Consider the following 22887-nt stretch of genomic DNA (forward strand, 5'->3'; position numbering starts at 1 on the left):
GTAATATGTAGCTAGTAAAGTCTCCAGCTGTTTATTTCCCAGCTCTGACCTGACCCTGGAAGATTGAGACATTAGGGGGAGATACTGCCCCAAGGACTGTTGAGTAGACTGTGAGATCAGCAATATTGGATGGGACCTATTTCCATGTTTGTATAACAAACAGAATCAGGGCAAGTTTAAGCTGAATGTAAACTATGCACAAAGAAGAACACAATATCTGGTTCTATACAAGCAACTGAAAACTTAAAAACCCACTTGAAGAGGATGCATGCTGATGTACTTCCTGAATTTGAGCAACATAAACATGATTTCGGTACTGGAAAGAAAAGGACCTGTTACAACACACAGGCAGACCAAGCTGTTTATGTGGCTCTCTCATTTCTCACAAAAGAAAGTAAGCTTATCGTTGCCTATGTGGTAAAGGGATGTTTCCTCTTTCAACTGCTGAGCAGAAATAATTTGTCGACCTGATTCAGGAGCTGAGCCCAAAAACATCTGTGATATCAAGACAAACTCTGGGGAGGAGTATTGATGAGGACATTTCCCTCAAAAGTTAATCATTTAAAATAAATTTTGAATGGTGGGATGTACCTGTGTCCCCCACAGCTGGTCTACTAGTGTGTCAAGCTTTTTTTGGTGTGACGGCACACAGGATTAAGACATTGGACATTGGAACGTCAATCTGCTGTCCTTGCATGTCGCCATTTCCCCAATCCACACACACAGCTTAGAAAAAATTAAGAGAACCCCGCACCTTTTTTTTCCCTTTCCAAAAAAGTCGAAAACGAAGGTTTTGAGTGAGGACCAGAAGGGTTAAAATTCAGAGACCACTGCAAATTGAACACTTCTTCTTCTGTTGATCCACAGTCATTTCTAATTGACACTACTTCCCCAGTGACATATAAAGAAAATATGCTTTTTATTTTATGGAGTGTCTTTTATTCCCTGCAAGTGAAAATACAGTACAGCAGTTAAATACAGTACAGTAGTAAACCTTTTAGGTGTAAAATCCTCCACCTCTGGACACCTCACCCACCTGTAACTGAAGTTCCAGCAGTTGTATTTTTAATTTTATCTTTTGTGTCTGAAGTCGTATGTGGTCCATTTCCAAATCACATTTCCAAATCCCTCTCTGTATGTTCCCTCTCTGTATGTTCCCTCTCTGTATGTTCCCTCTCTGTATGTTCCCTCTCTGTGTGTTCCCTCTCTGTATGTTCCCTCTCTGTGTGTTCCCTCTCTGTATGTTCCCTCTCTGTGTGTTCCCTCTCTGTATGTTCCCTCTCTGTGTGTTCCCTCTCTGTATGTTCCCTCTCTGTGTTCCCTCAGTAATAGGTCACCCACTGTTGTGATGGAGGGCATCCCTACAGCCTCTGATAGTGGTGGTGGAATCCACCTTGTCCACGGTCCTCAGCCTATTTCCTACTGGCTATAATGGATGTCAGATTTGTCCAGTAAGCACACATTTTGAGGCTTGTGTGTATGAAAGCATTTACTTTCAACTTGACTAAATTAAATACGGGGATGGCTGACAATTATAAACATTTTCTAATTCCATTGGGGAGAAATATTTTTTTTAATTGGTGTTCCATTGATGAAGGCTTTTTATATGCTCGTGCTCATGCTTTATTCAGGGTTGGTTAGACTCAGAGTTGACTGAACGAATTGTTACCACTCGCTTATGAATTTCTCGACAGCTACTACAGCTTTGGCCGTCGTTGCCTTTCGCTCTGGCCGTGAAGACCCGAAAATCATTGGACACTTTAAGGCCACCATGGCCTTTTTTGTCCCTGCTACTGTCAAAATCTCATGGTCAGCAGTTGTTCTTTTTGTTTGGATCTTTGTTTGTAGTGCGCAACTGAGAACAACCATTAGAGTGGACTACATGCAGGTGAGCAAGCTAACTAGTTATCGATAGATATTGGACTTAGTGCTTAAGTGAATCAAACCTCTCCGCTTCGGAAGGGGCGTTCATGAGCAACTAGGAAGCGGGAAAGTTCCGACTTTGAGTGGGAGAAAACACCTGAACTCTTTTTGAGAGCTCCGAGAAGTAATGTTAGTGTAACGAGGACGCACATGGAGGACGCGCGCCATCCCCCCCGACGTGGTATTCGGCGCGCGTCGTCGCCGGTCTTCTGTGCTTTTTACTCGCGAAAGCTCAGTGAGGCAGAGCGCAACTATGGCGTCGGTGACAGGGAGCTGTTGGCTGTGTTTAACGCCTTGACTGTTTGGAGACATTGGCTCGAGGGAGCGAGACACCCGTTTGTAGTCTGGACCGACCACCGTAACCTGGAGTGCATCCGGGCGGCGAGGAGACTGAACCCTCGCCAGGCCAGGTGGGCGTTGTTTTTTGCCCGGTTCGATTTCACGCTTTCATACGTTACGGGTACAAAAAACGCCAAGGCAGACGCGCTGTCTCGGTTGTGCGACGCGGTTGAAAGGCGGGTAGATGATACACCGATTCTGCCCGTCTCGTGCATTGTGGCGCCGGTTGTGTGGGACGTGGACGCGGACATTCAGCGAGCGTTGCACAGCGATCCTGGGCCTCCTCAGTGTCCTGCGGATCGTCAGTACGTCCCGCTGGATGTCCGTGACCGTCTCATCTACTGGGCCCACACGTCCACGGGTCACCCGGGCATAGACCGTACTGTGCACTGCCTTACCGATAAGTACTGGTGGCCTGGTCTGGCCAAGAATGTGAGGGCGTACGTGTCCTCCTGTTCGGTGTGCGCTCAGTGTAAGGCACCTAGACACCTTCCGGCGGGTAAGTTACATCCTTTGCCCGTTCCACAACGACCATGGTCTCACTTGTCCATTGATTTTCTGACCGATCTTCCCCCCTCACTAGGCAATACCACGGTCCTGGTTGTTGTGGATCGGTTTTCAAAGGCCTGCCGGTTCCTTCCCCTCCCTGGTCTCCCGACGGCCCTGCAGACCGCAGAGGCTCTATTCACCCATGTCTTCCGGCACTACGGGGTGCCGGAGGACATTGTTTCTGACCGGGGCCCTCAGTTCACGTCTCGGGTCTGGAAGGCCTTTATGGGCCGGTTGGGGGTCTCGGTCAGCCTCACCTCCGGGTTCCACCCCGAAGCTAATGGTCAGGTGGAGCGTGTGAACCAAGACCTGGGGAGGTTCCTGCGGTCCTATTGCCAGGACCGGCCGGGGGAGTGGGCGGAGTTCCTGCCCTGGGCAGAGTATGCTCAGAATTCACTCCGCCACTCCTCCACGTCCTTGACTCCCTTTCAGTGTGTCCTGGGGTACCAGCCGGTCTTGGTACCCTGGCAGAGCCAGCCCGAGTCTGGGGTTCCGGCGGTGGACGACTGGTTCCGGCGCGCCGAGGACACCTGGTCCGTGGCCCATCGACACATCCGGCGCGCCGGGGTTCGCCAGAAGTCCGCTGCTGACCGCCGGCATAACGACACGCCGGTCTACGCTGTGGGCGACTGGGTCTGGCTCTCGACCCGGAACCTCCCTCTCCGCCTGCCCTGCCGGAAGCTGGGCCCGCGGTTTGTAGGGCCGTTCAAAGTCCTGGGGAGAGTGAACGAGGTAACTTATAAATTACAACTTCCCCCTGATCACAGGATTAATGCCTCGTTCCATGTGTCTCTCCTCAGGCCGGTGGTGGCTGGTCCCCTCCAGCAGTCTGAGGTGCGGGAGGTCCCTCCGCCCCCTCTGGACATCGAGGGGGGCCCGGCGTACTCTGTCCATTCCATCCTCGACTCGAGGCGCCGGGGGAGGGGCCTGCAGTACTTGGTGGAGTGGGAGGGGTACGGCCCGGAGGAGCGTTGCTGGGTGCCGGCGGTGGACATTCTTGATCCTGAGCTCCTCACCGACTTCCATCAACGGCGCCCTGATCGTCCTGCGTGGCGTCCTCCGGGTCGGCCTCGGGGCCAGCGGGGGCGCTCTGCGGGAGCCGCGCGTCGAGGGGGGGGTACTGTAACGAGGACGCGCGTGGAGGACGCGCGCCATCCCCCCCGACGTGGTATTCGGCGCGCGTCGTCGCCGGTCTTCTAGCCACGCCGCTCCTCCTCCCACGGCACTGTCATGTCTTGTCCATTCCCTCATTAGGTTGCCTATATTAGTTCCTGTGTTTCTGGGTGTCTTTGTGTGGTATTGTTCTATGTCTTTATATTGTGGAGAGAGGCACGTTCGTTTGAGCGTTTTAGTTCGCCGTGTGATAGAGTGCCTTTGTTGTATGATTATTATTTTTGAGAATACAGTTTTGTTTATCGCCTCCCTGCGTTTGGCTCCAAGTTCTTCGACACACTCCACTACACCCAGCCGTGACAGTTAGATTTGACATGACTAGACATGGTAGCGTTTGAGGTGAAAAAAAGAAAATTTACTTGCTCCGCGCACAAGTCTACATGTGTTTATTTAGGTTGTACTTATTAGTGCAAGTGATTGTGATGGTTAAGGATACTTTGTGGTTTACTTTTGTGTAACTGAGGTAATATTAGCCATCTGGCTAGCCAGCCTTCACGTTACTTTACTGTCAGTACCGTTGCCTGTTTGTGGTCGTCATGTGAATACATGAAATGAAACAAATTCCATAATCTATAAACAATTCACATATCCATCCTATTAAAGGATTTCAATGGGAATTATATTTTGCAAGCTCCTATAGTACCGCTTGCAGGTGTGATGTGGCCTGTAAATTATAGGGCTTGCAACTAACATAAGGCTAAACTGTGTGTTTGTGTGGTAATAATGTTTACACAAAAAGATTGTGGTTGAGTTGCTGGGAAATTGCATTTAACTTTGTGAAACCTTATTTTCTTGAGCAAGCAGTAACTGTAGGAAAAAACTGACTTACAAGACAATCGTTATAGGACAAAAAAAAACAAGACCAATCGTGTTTTCTATTGACTTCGATTTTTAGTCCTAGACTAGGCTTAATCTATGTCTGTGAAACCGGCCCTTAATGTTTTTAATTAAATCTCTATTTGGTCAAGCAGTAGAAGCATACAATCAAGATTTTATTTACACCTCTTTGTCTTCACCACAAACTGCGGATTGAGGACCACTTCAACAACAAGTCCGAACCTCGACACCTGTGGCAGGGCATCCAAGCCGTCACAGACTACCGGCCTAACAACCCCACCCCCACAGCCAGCGACGTCTCCATCACCGAAGAGTTAAACAGGTTCTACACTCGCTTCGACAGGGACAACAAAGATCCAGCCATTTAAGCTGAATGACCACCCCCTCAGAGTATCTACCGCAGATGTGTCATCTGCACTGAGCAGGGTGAATGCACGCAAGGCTGCTGGTCCTGATGGTGTCCCCGGGCGTGTGCTCAGAGCATCTGCTGGGCAGCTGGCCATGGTCTTCACAGAAATGTTCTACCTGTCACTGGCCCAGGTGGTTGTCCCCACGTGCTTTAAGACTGCAACTATTGTGCCAGTGCCAAAGCAGTCAACTGCATCTAGCCTGAATGGCTTCCGACCTGTCGCACTCAACCTGGCCCCCAACGCAAAGAAGACCAAGGAGCTCATTGTGGATTACAGGAAGTCTAAAGGCTACAGTCACACCCCAGTTCTCATCGATGGCACAAATTCCAGAGTGTCCACATCTTCGAAGACCTCTCCTGGACCCTCAACACCTCAACCCTGGCCAAAAAGGTGCAGCGTTGAGGTGTTGTGAACTTCTACCGCTGCACAATTGAGAGCATTCTGACTGACTGTTCCACAGTGTGCTTAGGCGGATGCTCAGTGGCTGACCGGAAGGCCCTGCAAAGAGTGGTGAAAACCGCCGAGCACATCACTGGTGCCCAGCACCCAACCATCGCAGACCTCCAGTGCAAGCCTTGGATGTGCGGCATCATCAGGGACCCTACACATCCGGGCCACAAACTGTTTGCCCTCCTACCTTCAGGCAGACGGTACAGGTCTCTTTGTTCACGCACCAGCAGGCTCAGGAACAGTTTCTTTCCAACTACCTTAACCCTGCTGAACTCTGTGACCCTTCACTAACCATACCCACCTGCCCATGCTTAGTACTGCCTCTCAGGGACCTTGTTGGACTATACCCTTTGTACTACTGGACTCTCACACTGCTTTGCAAAGACTGATAAGGATGTACATGTTTACCTCAGGAACCTCATTGCTGCTATCCCTGCATCTCAGTTCTACATGCTAATTGCACCTTCAATTTGCCTTGATTGCGCATTTAGAATTGCCATTTGTACTTGCATTTGGCTTCATTGCACATCTATACATCCCGCTTGTAACATACATTATACTTAATACTTGTACATTTTCTGCCCTCTTCTCTTAGTGCACTTCTGGTTAGATGCTAACTGCATTTCGTTGTACTGTACTTGTACTTGTTCAATGACAAAGTTGAATCTAATCTAATCTTGTCCATCACAGTAATAGTCCACTGGAAAGCCAAAATGCTGCCAATATGGATATTTTAACAAAGCTGGAGTATTTTATATGTTGGTTTATCAATAACACAACTTGTCATTGTAAAACTAGCTGTTCCTGGTCTTGTTTGCCTCCCAAAACAAAAGATGGAAAAATTGCAAAATATATTATTATTTTGATCACAATGAGAGCAAAGGCTCTCATTGCAACCGGATAGTCTAATACTTTATGCAGTAAGCCCACATGCTGTCCATAAAGATCTTAGAAAAGCTCACCTCTCAAATCTGCGACTGACATTTATCATAAAAGGTATGTGGCATATACCACAAAAATTTGGGGTGTCCTAATTTGGTTTTTCCACTATGACAGAACATTCTTGTTTCACGCAGTTAATCATTATTTCATGAAGTTCATTTAAATCACTTTAGTAGAGGTAGACCAATGTAACAAGATACTGTAACACTGCACTCACCTGAGCCTGCTGTCTGAGTGAGAGTTGAATGGAAAGACAGTCCAACAATTACCTCAAGCGATTTATGAACTTACAGAAATCTTAGATATAGTTAATCTCCTTTCAATGCCATTCAGCACAGCTTAGATAGCAAATTTCTTTTTTTAAGGTATACATTTGATATACCGTGCAACCCGAGCCCCCTGTACTGCATGGTTAGGAATAGGTGTACCATTACAGGCCTAGTTTTAATTAAAAAAAAGAATACAACCCAATTGTAGTTTTTACAGCATTAGTAAGCTGGTCAAATCACAAATGTTAAACTTGTTAAGTAGAGTTACTTGTAACGGTAACTCCAGTTACTGTTACTGTAGCAACTTGTGTAACTCACTGGGGTTGTGCGTACCCATCCTGTGATGTAACTGGGGTTGTTGTTGATCAACATCTGACCAGAGGGAGGGAGAGCAGCCAGCTGGACAGCAGAGTTCAGGGTGGCCGGAGTAGACAGAAGCCGCCATGTGATATCATATATAATGGGTAGGGAAGTACAATGTTATACACATGTTATACACAAGGAACCGAAGACCCTGTCCGGGAGGGGTTATTGTGACCTTACTACATAGATGTCGTATCCCATATCACAAGAATTTCATTGTTCAGGGTGACACTGTTATTCGGTGCATTTGATAAATAAACTTTGAAGTTGAACTTGAACCTCATGTCATAATATTTGTCCCAAGCATGAACCTTAGGAGAAGTAGATTTTTTATATTGTTGGGTTACATTGTAAAGATTTTAAAAAACATTTAGGAATGCTCAGTATATGCAAAATGTATTCCATAAAATCTTTTCGTACCCTGCAGTGAAGTCCTTGTTCCACTGGGGGTGGATGTTGACCTTGCTGACACTTGATCTGTTCCGGACCCTCAATGCTGTTCAGAAGACAAATAATTGGGCTGTAGACACAAAAACAAATGAAAATTCCTTGATCAGAGTGAGTTAAAGAGACCAATCACTGAGTACGTTTAGGCAGACATGCAAAATCAAATTAATACGGCTGTGCCTAGAGAAACAAAGTTGATCTCTAAATGTATATTCAATGTTCTGTTTGACTTAACACAATTGTTGTTACAAAGGGCAGAGCAGGAAAAGCCAAATGCAGACTCAAAGACAGGGATAAGGTAACTAAGTTGTTAATCATAAGCCGGAGGAAAAGATGTGCAAGCCAGGGGAAGTTCGCTACCAGGAACTGACTCTGAGGCGGGGGTAAGGGGAGTAGAGGTTGGGTTAGCAGGTCTGGAGTAGAATCCAAGAAAGCAGTAGAGGTCCAGGGCAGGTCTGCGGAGACGAGAGACCGGAGACAAGGGAACGGAGACAAGGGACCAGAGACAAGAGACCAGAGACAAGGGAACGGAGACAAGGGACCAGAGACAAGGGACCAGAGACAAGGGAAAGGAAACAAGGGAACGGAAACAAGGGACCAGAGACAAGGGACCGGAGACGAGGGAACGGAGACAAGGGACCGGAGACGAGGGAACGGAGACAAGGGACCGGAGACGAGGGACCGGAGACGAGGGATCGGAGACGAGGGACCAGAGACGAGGGACCGGAGATGAGGGAACGGAGACAAGGGACCGGAGACGAGGGACCAGAGACGAGGGACCGGAGATGAGGGAACGGACACGAGGGACCGGAGACGAGGGACCGGAGACGAGGGACCAGAGGCGAGGGACAGAGACGAGGGACCGGAGATAAGCGACCAGGGACCGGAGATGAGGGAACGGAGAAAAGGGACTGGAGATAAGCGACTGGAGACAAGGGACCGGAGACAAAGGACCAGAGACAAAGGACCAGAGACGAGGGACCGGAGACGAGGGGGCGGCGATGAGGGACCAGGGACTGGAGATGAGGGAACAGAGACGAGGGACCGGAGACGAGGGAGCGGAGATGAGGGACCAGGGACTGGAGACCAGGGACCTGGGACAGAGCAGAAGGATCTTTAGGAGAGAGCAAGACAGCATCCGGCTAGGGAAAACAGGCACAACAGGATAGCAAGATCATACAGTTAGGTACGGAAACATTTTGACACTGACACAATTTTCATAATTTTGTCTCAATACGCCGCCACAATGGATTTGAAATGAAACAATCGAGATGCAATTGAAGTGCAGACTTTCTGTTTTAATTTAAGGGGTTGAGCAAAAATATTGTATGAAACGTTTAGGAATCGCCACCATTTTTATTCACATTTCCCTTATTTTAGGGGCTCAAATGTAACTGGACAAATTAACACAATCATAAATAAAAGGTTCATTTTTAATACTTTGTTGAGAATCCTTTTCAGGCAATGACTGCTTGAAGTCTGGAACGCATGGACATCAAACCCTTGGTTTCCTCCTTTGTGATACCTTGACAGGCCTTGACTGCAGCTGTATTCAGTTGTTGTTTGTTCGTGGGTCTTTCTGCCTTAACAAACATGTTTTGGACAAGGTAAAGTGCACCCAGGTTACGATGGTGTGAATATTGCGTGAAAACTCTCTCCAAACTCTCTGATGCACTTTTCTTTAAATCGTCAATAATTAAAAGGTTTCAGATTGTTATCACACAGCGATGTTGGTAGACCTTCTATAAAAGTAATCTCCGTCACCTTTGTCATTCAGCAGTTGCCAACATGAATAAACTCAGACGATATTCTGAATTTCTTAGGAGAAAACAACGTCAGCGTTATCCAACAACATCTTCACAAAATATTTTTTACCCAAGTTACTGGTGCCACTAATGAAACAGCTGAATGGGTGTCAAAACCGCTATCCATCCTAGAATGTGACTTAGTACCCATAAGGCCTTGTGCTGTAATCCGGGAACACAACTCTGAAACAGTTAGACACTACTCGGTTTTTCAACGTGAATGTTCTTTTATCTCTAGCAATTGTGTCTGCATTAGCAAGGACATGATCATTATCACCGCCCTCACCCCGTACAAAGTTGTCAACCAGTCGTGTTAGCGTCTCCAAGTTAACAATGGTTGTGTTGTAGCTGTTGAGCTCAATGCCTTTTGCTTTGAGACAGGTCAGACCTGTAATCATGTCTTTGGCCCACCACAATCAAATTGGTTTGATTGGTGTCTGTTTTGTGTAATGCCACTGTACCATAGCAACTGTGTCTGAGATGAAAGAGAAATAACCAACTTCTATTTCACTAGAAAAAAGGTAGTGGCTAAACTCCTCCGGATATATAATTAGCATTGTGTTCATAAGGTTATACCGCTCACCCATCTTACCCCAAAGACTATTCATAGCCAATTTAGCCAAAGATCGCCTAGCATTGTTTACAACAATGTTTTCCTTGTCAAGCTGCACACCCTCCTTTTCATGATGTTCACGGATATACTGGTCTTTACAATCATCGTCAACCACAGATGGCAGGAAGCCCCTAGCTTGTGCTTCAGGAATGTTCTCATGTAATCTGCAAAAAGATTGTCTGATGTCCTGGCGAAATCCCAGACTAGAAACCCAGGTACCAGTTACATTTCTTTCTGAATCAGTATGTGAACAATCAGTTACCTGGTTTTCAGACTCTGCACGTAATCTACACAAGGGAAAGAACAGCTTACCGCCGACCCTGTGAGGTAAAACGGGGTGATAAAGGCCTTTCAGTGGACACACCGTAGCCTTAACAACACCAAAGTAGGTGTCTAGTGGTTTGAAATCTCAAAAGATTATTTCTGGACCCAATCGGATAAGTCTTTGTCTTGTTGCAGAATGGGTAAAGACGACAGACATCGTTATACTGATAGTCTCCCCTTCTCGAGCCGTTAACTTCAAATTAATTGCATTGGTACAACCACCAAAAAGAGCATCCCGAGGGTCAAGGCACTTTGGAGCATCAAAGGTCTTCAAGAAAGCTTTGACATCTGCTGATGTGTTTTTAAGCTGATTCCACTCACTCCCGTATGTATTGGACATGTACAGTGGGTATAGAAAAGAATCACCCCCCTTTAAAATAATCCCATTATTTTAAAGAAGGTGATTAACTACACCTGGTTGGGTTTACAAGTCATTTTTAGGAGGGTGGTGATTATTTTTCCAACTAAGTGAATCTGTTTTTTAATTTGCAATTCATATCTTGGTTTGTATTATATCTTTCACTTGGATGTTATAAGTTGTAAATACAGCTGAATAAAACAAAAAAATAATTTGTCCGTTTTCATTTCAGGCTGCAAAGCAACAAAATGTGATTATTTTAAAGGGGGTTGATTCTTTTCTATACCCACTGTAGTCTTTGCATTATATTATAATAATTACAGCCTCATTTCCAAAAAAGTTGAGACACTGCATAAAAAGTAAATGAATACAGAATGATGTGCATATCATTTACCCCTAAATTTTATAAAAAATATTACAAAGTCAACGTATCAAATGTTGAAGCTGAGAAATTTAGTTTTTGGAGAAATGCCCATTTTGAATTCAATGCCAGCAACAGTTCACCCGAACTAAACAAATATGTCTCATTTGTTTAAACATTGAGATCTGGTTGCTTAATGGGAATAAAGAATATTACATTTCATATTTCCTGGAGAAATATAAATGAATTGAAATTAATGAGAGACAACAGTATTTTCCAAAGGTATCTCTGCTGGAATGTCACATGAAAGGATGAGAATGACATGAGGCTATATTTTCATTTAAGACATTTAGCAGTTTCCCAAACCTCCTCTATGGCATTACCAGATGTCTCACCTTTTTGTTAAAACCTGAAACTCTGCCCATCTCATTCATTGAGTCAAAGGCTTGATGATGAGTTGAATAATTAAATCTGGTGTGCCAGGTTAAAAACAAAATGTGAAAGGTAAGGGAGGTGATACATGTTTGGGCAACCAAGCAGATGCTCTTATCCATTGTCTGTGCAAACATTTCCATACTTTTTTACTGGCACTGTACGCACCTGGCAAAAATAAACAGAGCAAAACCCCTACGGGGTGAAATATGGACCAGGAGTGGAGACTTCTTCGCCACCACATTAGGTGTTGAAATAAGTTTGTTGTGTAGTGTAATGAGAAATGTCTGCTGAGGAAGAGTGGAAGTGTATTCGACGAAGAGGCGCGTCTGGCCCCACCAAGTCTCCAACACACCCTTGGTGATATTAATCAGGGGTCCTGGGTAACATTTACTTCTCCAAAGATCTGGAACAGCAGGTGTGTGTGCCATCAGCCACACCCTCCTGAGCTCACCTGGAGAGGTGTGAAACTGGGCAAACTGGAATGTAACTAAAAAACTGAATTTGGGATTTTCATTAGTTGTCAGTTATAATCATCACAATTAAAATAAATAAACATTTGATATATATATCAGTATGTGTAATTAATATAATATACAAGTTTCACTTTTTGAATGGAATTACTGAAATAAATCAACTTTTTGATGATATTCTAATTTTATGACCAGCACCTGTATGTATATATATATAAATAATTTGAGATCCATGGCTATTCATAAAAGATCCGGGGCTATAGCCCCAGACACCCAGGCCTAACGATGCCCATGCTTGTGACAGAATGTTTCTGCCTGTTGAGCAGTTGGATAAGATAGAGAATGTCTCAGCGGCATAGTCCCAAGACCATAGTCCCAAGACCATAGTCCCAAGACCATAGTCCCAAGACCATAGTCCCAAGACCATAGTCCCAAGACCATAGTCCCAAGTTGGACATCATAAAAATGGTGGGGGTAAAATGTAAAAATGGTGTGGGTGCAGAAGAGAAGTAAAAAAAAAAAAAAGACAAAAGATTCCCCCGACGGCCCGCCGAGTGTCCAAAAAGACGGAGGTATTGTCATGCATTAGGTCGTTTATTATACACTTCAGCCCCACGTTATCGTGTGTTGGGATTTCTATGTTGTTCACACCCCAGGAAGACGAGCTGTTGCCTAGGCTGGGGTATCTAAATGAATACTACAACATACTTTGTAAGATTACATTGGTTTTGTTCACAGACATACAATACATTGTATAGAAAGGTAAAGACTTTCTAAAAGTGTAGACTTTCAATAGAGACTATATATGGTTTATATTTCAGGGAAATTACACTAGATACTGTGATAGATTACAAAATCCACTGATACCAACGCTATGTTAACAAACTGGTAAACTCAGGTTTACCGAAGGTCTCAGGTAACAGACCCTCCCTTGGCAATCCTTTCCCGCTGATACAAGGAGTTAGTTTATGTATCTTGTTCTCTGGGAAGGGAACTTTTTATTTTTTTAGGAATGCAAATTCACCCGGAGAGTTCTAGGTTTACACACAAGGAAATACAGGTATGTTTTGAATAATAAACTCAAGGATTCAAGGATGTGAGAAAAACAGGGTTTCCTGTCCATACACTACACCAAAATGTTTGTGTTTTGTTTTAATGTTATACAGGGGAATCAAACTTTAGTCTCATCTACAGTTGAACCCTGTACTACATATTAACGAAATACTCAGATAATAAAACACAGATAATAAGACAACAGAAGTTAATTAAAGAAAATGAGTTAGCATGTGTAATAAAATGCAAGGCTGCACGGCCGAATGAATCCAGACATTTCAATACTGACACTGAAGCATGCATAGACATGAACCTGATAGGTCAGGTGGTGGGCGTTTCCTGAATGCTCAGGGTAGAAAACAGGGACAGGAATCCTCCGTCAGTGCAGACCAACGTCAAACGTTAACACTTGCTAACCATGCTGAAGTTCATCCTGTTGAGTGCTCTCGCAGCCCTAGGTGAGAACTCTCTCTATCTCCCTTTATTGCTTTCCCATCTATGTGGTAGCTAATTCCCAAAGACTACACGTACTTTGTCTCTTCAGTCTTCTCTTCTTCCACACACTTTTTAATTGTGACTCTTAGATTTAAAAAAAAGCGGATTTCGGCTATCAGATTGGATAAAATCTTGAAGATGTGTTGTTCAAAAGAAAAAAAAGGATTCTGAAATCAGATTAGAGAACGTAATCCAATCTTGGTTTTGATCTGGATCCAGCCTTCAGTATGCAAAAGTGAGATGGATTACCTGATCCTGGATAGCAAAACAATATGGTTGTGACCATAAAGCTCTTTTTGGGTCTCGACATTCCAAATTAGTGAGCCAGAAGCTGTGTGGTGTGTCAAGGTGTTGTCGGGAATATTGTAACTAGGCTTTTTTGTGGCACTTGTGCAGTAAAGGCTTCTTTTTGGCAACTTGACCATGCAGCTCATTTTTGTTCAGTGGCTGGCCACTGAACTGTTACAACATCATGTGTCAAATTTGTTTTTAGCTTATCAGGTTTAGGTGTTTAAAAGAATTTAGCCTCATTGAAACACTGTTATTCAATGCAATGCATGAATGCTATGAATAATAGCTGTTAGAAGTCAAGGATGTGACAATAAGCGAAAAGAAGAAAGGCAAAGACTATTTACTGAGTTTTCTGTCTGTTTGTATCCTGTGTAGTGCTGACTGAGGATGTGCCACTCCAGCCCAGATACCTGGAAGATGTACCTCAGACCAGAGTTGTAGGTGGTGAGGTTGCCAAGCCCCACTCCTGGCCCTGGCAGGTAAGACACTTCCCCTAGTCTCTTGTTGCCTGGTTCTGGTTGTCAATATATCCAGATCTGTCTTCTGCCAATTCTTCTGTAATTGTCTGAGGAGAATGTTGGTTAGAGGATTTAAAGACGTGGAATCAGGCAAGATTTAGGCTGCATCTGATTAATTCATATTATGATACTTTTTCACCTTTTGACAAATGGTCAAACCCAGATTTAACATTCTCTCCTCTCCTTTATACTTTCCCTCCTCAGATCTCTCTCCAATACAAGTCTGGAAGCTCCTACTACCACACCTGTGGAGGAACTCTGATCAAGAAGGGATGGGTCATGACAGCCGCCCACTGTGTGACCGTGTAGGATAACGACGTCTTTATTCATCTGTTCTGTCAAGATATGAACAACACGTAGCACGGCACAAAGCACTCAAATGACTTGTACCTACCCGTTTTACTCTAGGCTTTTTAAGTAACTTTCTAAATAACCAAGGGACTATCATCGTCTTTGATTCTTCAGCTCGCGAACTTGGCGTGTGGTTCTTGGAGCGCACAATCTGAACAGCAATGAGGGAACGCAGCAGATCGTCAGTGTCAGCAAGATCGTTACAAATTCTCAGTGGACCAGTAACTTAGCCGCAGGGTACAGAATTATTTATTGGGAATTAAATTAAAGTTAATGCCTAAATTTCTTCAAAAATGGGTTAACATTCATTCTAGATCAAACTATTAACACATTCACATTCTGATAATATCAGTATCCAGCACTATATTGAATTGTTACTTTGGTGAATCAGCTAAATAAGTCACAGAACTACTTTTAATTTGTTTAAGACTACCAAAAAATACTTTTCTGACTGATTTAGCCCACTTCAATTAACTTGTAAGGAGAAATATGTATGAGTCAAAAACAACACCTACTCAGGTATAACATTGCATTCCTCTGACCCGCAGGTTTGACATCGCCCTGATAAAACTGTCCACTCCAGCCACCCTGAACTCTGCTGTCCAGCTGGCTGTTCTCCCTCCCTCTGGTCAGATCCTGCCCAACAACAACCCCTGTTACATCACTGGATGGGGACGCACCTCCAGTGAGTTACATAATTAACTAAACGTAACTAATGTCACGGTTTGGGGTTAGATTTAAATGTGTTATATCTATTTTATATCTCTCTCCCTGAATTTCATGGCTATATGTTTCCATCCTGCTATCTCCTATCCAACATCCTTTGTTATATTGTCATGGAGCTCCACCCCCTAGAGGGCTTTGCTCCTAGTGGTTTACCCAGCTGTGTCCACGGCCGTTACTGAATATTAATTATGCACATAGCTCAGCCAATCGGGGCATAACTGCCCCTGTAAGTACCGGGCATACCCTACACTCACCCTCCAATTTTCTTCCGCACTGTCTGAACGTCACTTGATATATTGCACTACTTGAGAGTTGTTTCATAGGTATTTTTTTCTGCCACTGTTGCGTCGCGGTACGAGCAGTGAAATGTGAGTCGGTTTTACCGGCCCCCCGGTGTAGGGAACAGGCTGTGGCAGCCTCGAACAACGTGGCTATTCTTACTTCGCCGCAGCAGAAATGATGGAAGGCGCTTCGACCCTCTCACATGATAGGGGAGATCATCGGATATCTTAAAGCCATCCTCCATCGCGACCAGGCCCTGGCTTTGTGCCCCGGGTGCACCATGGTGACTTCGGTGGTGGGGCACGGTTTTTTGGCTGTCCCTCACCTCCCTCAAAGAGCCGGATCGTACGCCTCTGCTCAAGTCTCCCATAACTTCGAACGGGCACTTTGGCGACGCTGTCCACTCCGACGTAGAAAAGAGTTGACGAGGTCAAGAAGGAGCTCTCTCATCACCTCATTCGGTTCCTTTGGATATGAGCAGTAGCGCCCTCACAGCTACGCTGTACCTTTCAGGACTCATAAACACACGGTTTGCTCTCGTTCCCTTCCATTTTCAGTGAGGGCAGAGTTGGGGAGTTACATGTAACGGATTACAAAAAAAAACAGTAACTGTAATCCATTACGTTACCAACTAAAATGTTGTAATCAGATTACAGATACTTTTGGAAAAAAAATATGATTACTTTTGGATTACTTCAATTGAAAAAGAATAGTTGACTGCTGTTTTCAAAACATAGTTATTTGAACCAAAATAACAATAGAGCGCCTTAGTTGTTGTGTGTGATCATCATGCGCGGAAACATGGAGACGCATAAGCAGTTTAGTGACTGATGAAGTGCTAGTTTGATTGGTAATATCACACTATTGTATTAATGTACGCGCGAAAAGCTGTGGATATCTTGATTTTATATACAACAATGTCAATACCCCTTTTGAGAAATTGCCATTTATTTTTCAACAATTATTTGAAGCAATTTGAAACATGAATAAAACAAATAACAGAAAAGGTTAACACATCCTTTTATTTTTATGTTCAGATAAACATCCAGATTCTGGAAGATCAAGGGTTATTGGATTAATTGGAATGACTTAATATCTGACAGTCCTTTAGCGTGTAATTTAGAGATGTTGCCCAATCATATTTAAGTAGAATGCAATAGTTTAGAAACCCTTTCCAAAGGCGCTGTACAAAACCCATAAGTTAAAATGCAAATTCCGTTTTTGGCCAACTACAGTATGTAAACTCTAACACTGACTGATCCCACAAAGGGTGTTCAACTGGTTATAGGCTATTCTTATTAGTTTTTTAATGCCTCTTAATATGAAAGTAATCTAAAAGTAATTCAAAGTAATCAGATTAAGGTACTGATTTTGAGTTATCTAGAAGTTACGTTACTGATTACAGATGTGGACAGGTAACTTGTAACCGTAACGGATTACATTTAAAAAGTAACCTACCCAAACCTGAGTGATGGTGAACAACTGTAAGTTATTGTCTGCTTTGCATTTGATCAGGCTGTTGGGGAAGTTACGCAATTTGGACTCACTGTGAATTGGTCACTCTTCTGCGTTGCATTGCGCGCATACTGGCACGGGTGAAGTTGGATCAACTTCACGTGAGTCTCGTTGCCACAGTTCGCCCAGCAGTGATCTGGTACCCAGAAATTATTCAGAGGGTTGCCCTAGGTGATTCCTCACCACCAGGACGCGCTGTCCCAGGCGGGGGGCATGATCTAACAGGACAGGCTAGCTGTGAGGAGGAGGAGCGGTTGCATCGTCTGTGCCCTGTTTGCGCATTGGCGCTTTACGTGGAATGCACTAGTCTCAGATTGTCTCAGATTGTCTCCTCAGTTGTTTGTGTGCTGTGCTGTTTCCTGACTTGGTCGGCCACTTTCGAAACAGCATTTGCCTCACTGGCTTTGCGACTATATTGCCCTGGCCTATGAATCCATCTGATCTGTGGTCCTGGAGGGTCTTGAGGCCCTTTCTACTTGTGGGATCGCTGCCTCCTCTGCCCTTTTCCAAGGTGTCAGGGTCAACAATATATATGCGGGGTAGCATCGTGGTCTATGCAATTGTCTTTTATCAGTTTTTTTTGTCAGATGTTTCGTTGACGTTATGTACTCCGCACCACCGCTGAGGATCGTTGAATTGTTCTTATTAGAGTCCCTACAACAGTGAGTTGTTCTGTTGTGATGTGGTGTCTTCGCCACCACTTCGGCAACCTTTTTAGTCCAGGTGGTGTGTGTATTTTTGTAGCCCAATCGGTCTAGCGGGATTTTCTCTGTCTCTTGATTCTGTAACCTGGGTTTGCCTCCTGCTTGGGAACTCCGGTTACATGCGTGGAGTGGAGCCTCCTAGACTTAATGCCCTGCCTTCCCCCATAATTCCTGGCTGAAGAAATAACCGGTACTTATAGGGGCAGCTGTGCCGCTACTGGCTGACATACATGCATAATAAATTTTCAGCGATGGCCGCGGACACGGCGGGGTAAACCACTAGTGAAACCCCCAGAGGGCATAGCTCCACTCATATAACCAGAGTTACATTCCTGGTAACTTCCTATAGCCGGAGGTTCCCTGTCCAACAGCCTGAAACAGGCTTATCTGCCCAGCGTTGACTACAAGACCTGCTCAGGCCCAACCTGGTGGGGATCCACTGTTAAACCCACCATGGTCTGTGCTGGTGGTGGATCCAACGCTGGTTGCCAGGTAAGACCAGTATAATGAAAGAATTACAGTATGTTAAATATTGCAGTAAATTTAAATGTGTTATTTATCTCAAAGAACATAATGATGTTGTATTCCTTGAAATAAAGTTGTAATTTCTGTAATATAATTCTCATTTCCAATAAATGTGTGCTTCCTGTGTTTACCGGTCAGTTCTGTTCACAACTGTATCAATCCACGCGTTCGTTCGTAAAGAGTTGTATACACAGTAAACGAAAGTTAGTATTCGCTAACTAGAAAGCAAGTTACCTATTTCGTCTTTGATATTTCCCTCGGACATACATTTGGGAGAACAAGTGTTTGATACACTGACGATTTTGCAAGTTTTCCCACTTACAAAGCATGTCTGTAATATTTGTCATAGGTACTCTTGAACTGTGAGTGACGGAACCTAAAACAAAAATCATGAAAATCACATTGAATGATTTTAAGTAATTAATTATCATTTTATTTGATACATCAGAAAATCAGACCTTAATATTTGGTACAGAAACCTTTGTTTGCAATTACAGAGATCGTACGTGTCCTGCAGCAGGGATTTTGTCCCACTCCTCCATACGGACCTCCAGATCCTTCAGGTTTCGGGGCTGTCGCTGGGCAATACAGACTTTCAGCTCTCTCCAAAGATTTTCTATTGGGTTCAGGTCTTGAGACTGGCTAGGCCACTCCAGGACCTTGAGATGCTTCTTACGGAGCCACTCCTTAGTTGCCCTGGCTGTGTGTTTCGGGTCGTTGTCATGCTGGAAGACCCAGCCACGACCCATCTTCAATGCTCTTACTGAGGGAAGGAGGTTGTTGGCCAAGATCTCGCGATACATGGCCCCATCCATCCTCCCCTCAATACGGTGCAGTCGTCCTGTACCCTTTGCAGAAAAGCATCCCCAAAGAATGTTTCCACCTCCATGTTTCACGGTTGGGATGGTGTTCTTGGGGTTGTACTCATCCTTCTTCTTCCTCCAACCACGGCAAGTGGAGTTTAGACCAAAAATCTCTATTTTTGTCTCATCAGACCACATGACCTTCTCCCATTCCTGCTCGGGATCATCCAGATGGTCATTGGCAAACTTCAGACAGGCCTGGACATGCACTGGCTTGAGCAGGGGGACCTTGCGTGTGCTGCAGGATTTTAATCCATGATGGCGTAGTGTGTTACTAATGGTTTTCTTTGAGACTGTGGTCCCAGCTCTCTTCAGGTCATTGACCAGGTCCTGCCGTGTAGTTCTGGGCTGATCCCTCACCTTCCTCATGATCATTGATGCCCCACGAGGTGAGATCTTGCATGGAGCCCGAAACCGAAGGAGATTGACCACCATCTTGAACTTCTTCCATTTTCTAATAATTGCGCCAACAGTTGTTGCCTTCTCACCAAGCTGCATGCCTATTGTCCTGTAGCCCATCCCAGCCTTGTGCAGGTCTACAATTTTATCCCTGATGTCCTTACACAGCTCTCTGGTCTTGGCCATTGTGGAGAGGTTGGAGTCTGTTTGATTGAGTGTGTGGACAGGTGTCTTTTATACAGGTAACAAGTTCAAACAGGTGCTGTTAATACAGGTAATGAGTGGAGAACAGGAGGGCTTCTTAAAGAAAAACGTACAGGTCTGTGAGAGCCAGAATTCTTACTGGTTGGAAGGTGATCAAATACCTATGTCACGCAATAAAATGCTAATTAACATCTGTTGGTAAGTGAAATGTCAGAAAAATATTATTTCTGGACTACACCTTTAAGAATGGATGATTTAAAGCATGAAAAAAAAAAATATATATATATATCAGGCTTCTTCCTATTTTTTGTTTTTTGCAATGGACAGTCATGTCTATTTGAAAAGGCCAAGCTGTCAATGCTGGGCTAGATATTTGTACGTATGAAAGTGGACCATTACTAAACTATTTTCAGACACTATCTGTAAGAAATATTTTTTTACTGTAGACTTATGCTCAATAAAATTGACAGAATGGTAGTAATTACTGCCTCTCTCTGTTTCTCACTAACTCTTCCCCTCTGTCCTGTAGGGTGACTCTGGCGGCCCCCTGAACTGCCAGGTGGGGGGGAGGTACTACGTCCATGGGGTGACCAGCTTTGTATCCTCTGCTGGGTGTAATGTCATCCGCAAGCCAACCGTCTTCACCCGTGTGTCTGCCTACACTGACTGGATAAATAAAGTAATTATTTTATTGACTAGAACAGGGAGGACAGGAGAATAGAATGACTTTATTTCCATAATATATGTTCTGGGCATTATCTTTCGTTGGCACGCCTAAGAGTAAACATTGTTTTATTTGTTAAAACAACATTTACAGTCTCTGTCGTAATATGTCTGTTCAACTGAATCAAATTCCATTCCTGCAGGTGACCGTCTGAGAGGGATTGTCGTCTTGGAAACAGAGTGTGCACAAGACACTTCCAAAGTCACTAGCAACACTGTTCAATTATAATAAACAATCACACTTTGAGTGAAACCTTGTTCATGGCTACTACTAACCTATAAATGTGTTCTCTTTAATATTGCTTTGGAATACAATTTGTTGGCACAGTATATTGGAAATCCTGATAATCCTTGTTAATCACTGTTGGAAACAGGTTTGAACGATTTGTGAGATTCTCTGTGGTAGAGACAAGACTGAAGAGTTGATATGAAGCATGAGAGGCTGGATGAGAGGAAAGTACAGTGAATACAATGTTCCAAATAATCAGTGGTGGCTCCTGATTGGCTGTCCATGATACATGTCCATGATACATGCTACTCTAACGTAGTGAAGTGTTATGACATAGTCATAACATGTTTCATCAAGAAATATAATTTTAATTGTTAAGGGATTCATTTCTGCTAAAACACACTAAAATAAATTCTCAAGTTTATACTATAACTGCATAGTATTATTTTATTTATTTCAAATCTATTACAGATCCAAAAAAAGAGAGAGAATTAATGAAATTCACAACACTGCATACGTTTAAACAGGGGCTAATGGGGGATGCTAATAAACACTAAATCCTAAAGGTTATACTGATATACGCTGTTGTATTCTGGCATTGTCTCAGGGTAATATCCCTGAGGTAAAAAATGAATGTATGGAAGGAGATAGGAGAGTAATGACACAGAGCAGGATACCAACACACGGCGTCTGAAGAACATTTTGCTTGTCATTTCACTGGCTGGCAGTACATTTGCCAACAGTTCTAATCCTGAATACGGCGTACCGTTAGTGCCCAGGGGTTCGGGAGAGCGTGGTGCAGATGGGTTGGATGTTGGAATGGTCTGCCTCTCCTCACACTCTCGCTAATCCTTGTGGTTGGATGGGCGCATGCAAGCTCAGTGGGACTCACAGACTGCAAGGGGTGTTTCTCTTCTATTTGACAGGAATAATGTTTTCATCACTGTCTGAACTTAAACCCATTATACTTTGAAACCGACAGATACTCTGTGCTCCTGAGCTTGACTTCCAGGTTGATTGATCTGAAGAGCGCCAGATGGAAGAATGTCTGAGACATGATGCGGAAGTGCTCTGGCTATCAAGAGGGATGTAATGATAAACTGTTTTATAAACCACCCAAAGGTACTCTGGTTTCCAACAGTTAGAGGATTTTAACGGCTAGAAAACTGTCAACAGAGGTTTCACAAAGTTTATTGCAATTTCCTGAGAAACCCAACGACAGTTTTTGTGTAAACATTGTTACCACACACAGGGAACGGACACAAACATGGAGGTTGATTTTTAAATCCAGTTTACCGTCTCCCCGGCTGCCCTCCCTCCTCTGCGGCCTTCCGCCTCATGTACTAACCACCGGCTGGAGACTGACAGCAGCAGCGCTCCCCCAGGATGCACCTGTTCCCCATCACGAATGTGTGTTTGTGTTGTCACCCCACGGACTATTGTTTGTTTGTTGCTTCACCGTGAGGTGCTGTTGTTGTAACTATTAGAAAGACAAGTAAAGAGACAATTGATCGTTATTCCTCGTTTTTGTTTTCCTTGTTTGCCTGACCTTTACACACTCGCACCATCATATTCAGGTTGAAAACAATTCTCTTTTCACACGCCTATGACTGAGCGCTTAAACTTAACTACACGGTTTAGCCTTACAGCTTTTATAGCTTCCTCATGAAATCTACTATGAAATCTACCAGCTTTGAATTTATTTAGTTTTTCATTTATTTCTATTTAATGTTTTGTTTTTATTCTAATATTTGTTTTTATTCTGTTTTGTATTTCTCTTTTTCATTGTAAAGCACACTGAATTGCTTCTATTTATGAATTGTTCTACATAAATAGTCTTGCTTACTTTATTTGGGAGGCTGCATCGACTTTGGGCCTCTCATCGGACGTGGCCAGGGCATTGGGCCTCTCGTTGGACGTGGCCGGGGCACTGGGCCTCTC

General features: G+C 44.1%; 1 protein-coding gene across 2 annotated transcripts; it reads left to right on the forward strand.

The window, feature by feature from the left end:
• The first annotated feature begins 13291 nt into the window (after positions 1-13291).
• On the forward strand, positions 13292-21291 carry LOC114828646 (elastase-1). Of its 2 annotated transcripts, XM_010901889.3 has the most exons (8): positions 13292-13579; positions 14283-14386; positions 14630-14730; positions 14891-15013; positions 15325-15461; positions 18353-18495; positions 20524-20673; positions 20861-21289. In XM_010901889.3, exons 1-8 carry the CDS (start codon positions 13540-13542, stop codon positions 20870-20872), a joined length of 810 nt encoding a protein of 269 aa, XP_010900191.1. In that variant the 5' UTR covers positions 13292-13539; the 3' UTR covers positions 20873-21289. The 2 variants fall into 2 exon arrangements, with proteins under 2 accessions (XP_010900191.1, XP_012993513.1); XM_013138059.3 differs by lacking the exon at positions 14891-15013 and having other exon boundaries at positions 20861-21291.
• The last annotated feature ends 1596 nt before the right edge of the window (positions 21292-22887 follow it).

The sequence above is a fragment of the Esox lucius genome, chromosome 17, assembly GCF_011004845.1.
Source record: "Esox lucius isolate fEsoLuc1 chromosome 17, fEsoLuc1.pri, whole genome shotgun sequence".
Lineage (NCBI taxonomy): Eukaryota > Metazoa > Chordata > Actinopteri > Esociformes > Esocidae > Esox > Esox lucius.

Excerpts from the sequence above, each read along its gene's own strand:
- LOC114828646 (XM_010901889.3), top strand. The coding sequence starts at position 13,540 with ATGCTGAAGTTCATCCTGTTGAGTGCTCTCGCAGCCCTAG. Across the intron at positions 14,387-14,629 it reads CCCACTCCTGGCCCTGGCAG|ATCTCTCTCCAATACAAGTC; the intron begins GTAAGACACTTC and ends TTCCCTCCTCAG. Across the intron at positions 15,462-18,352 it reads TGGATGGGGACGCACCTCCA|CCGGAGGTTCCCTGTCCAAC; the intron begins GTGAGTTACATA and ends AACTTCCTATAG.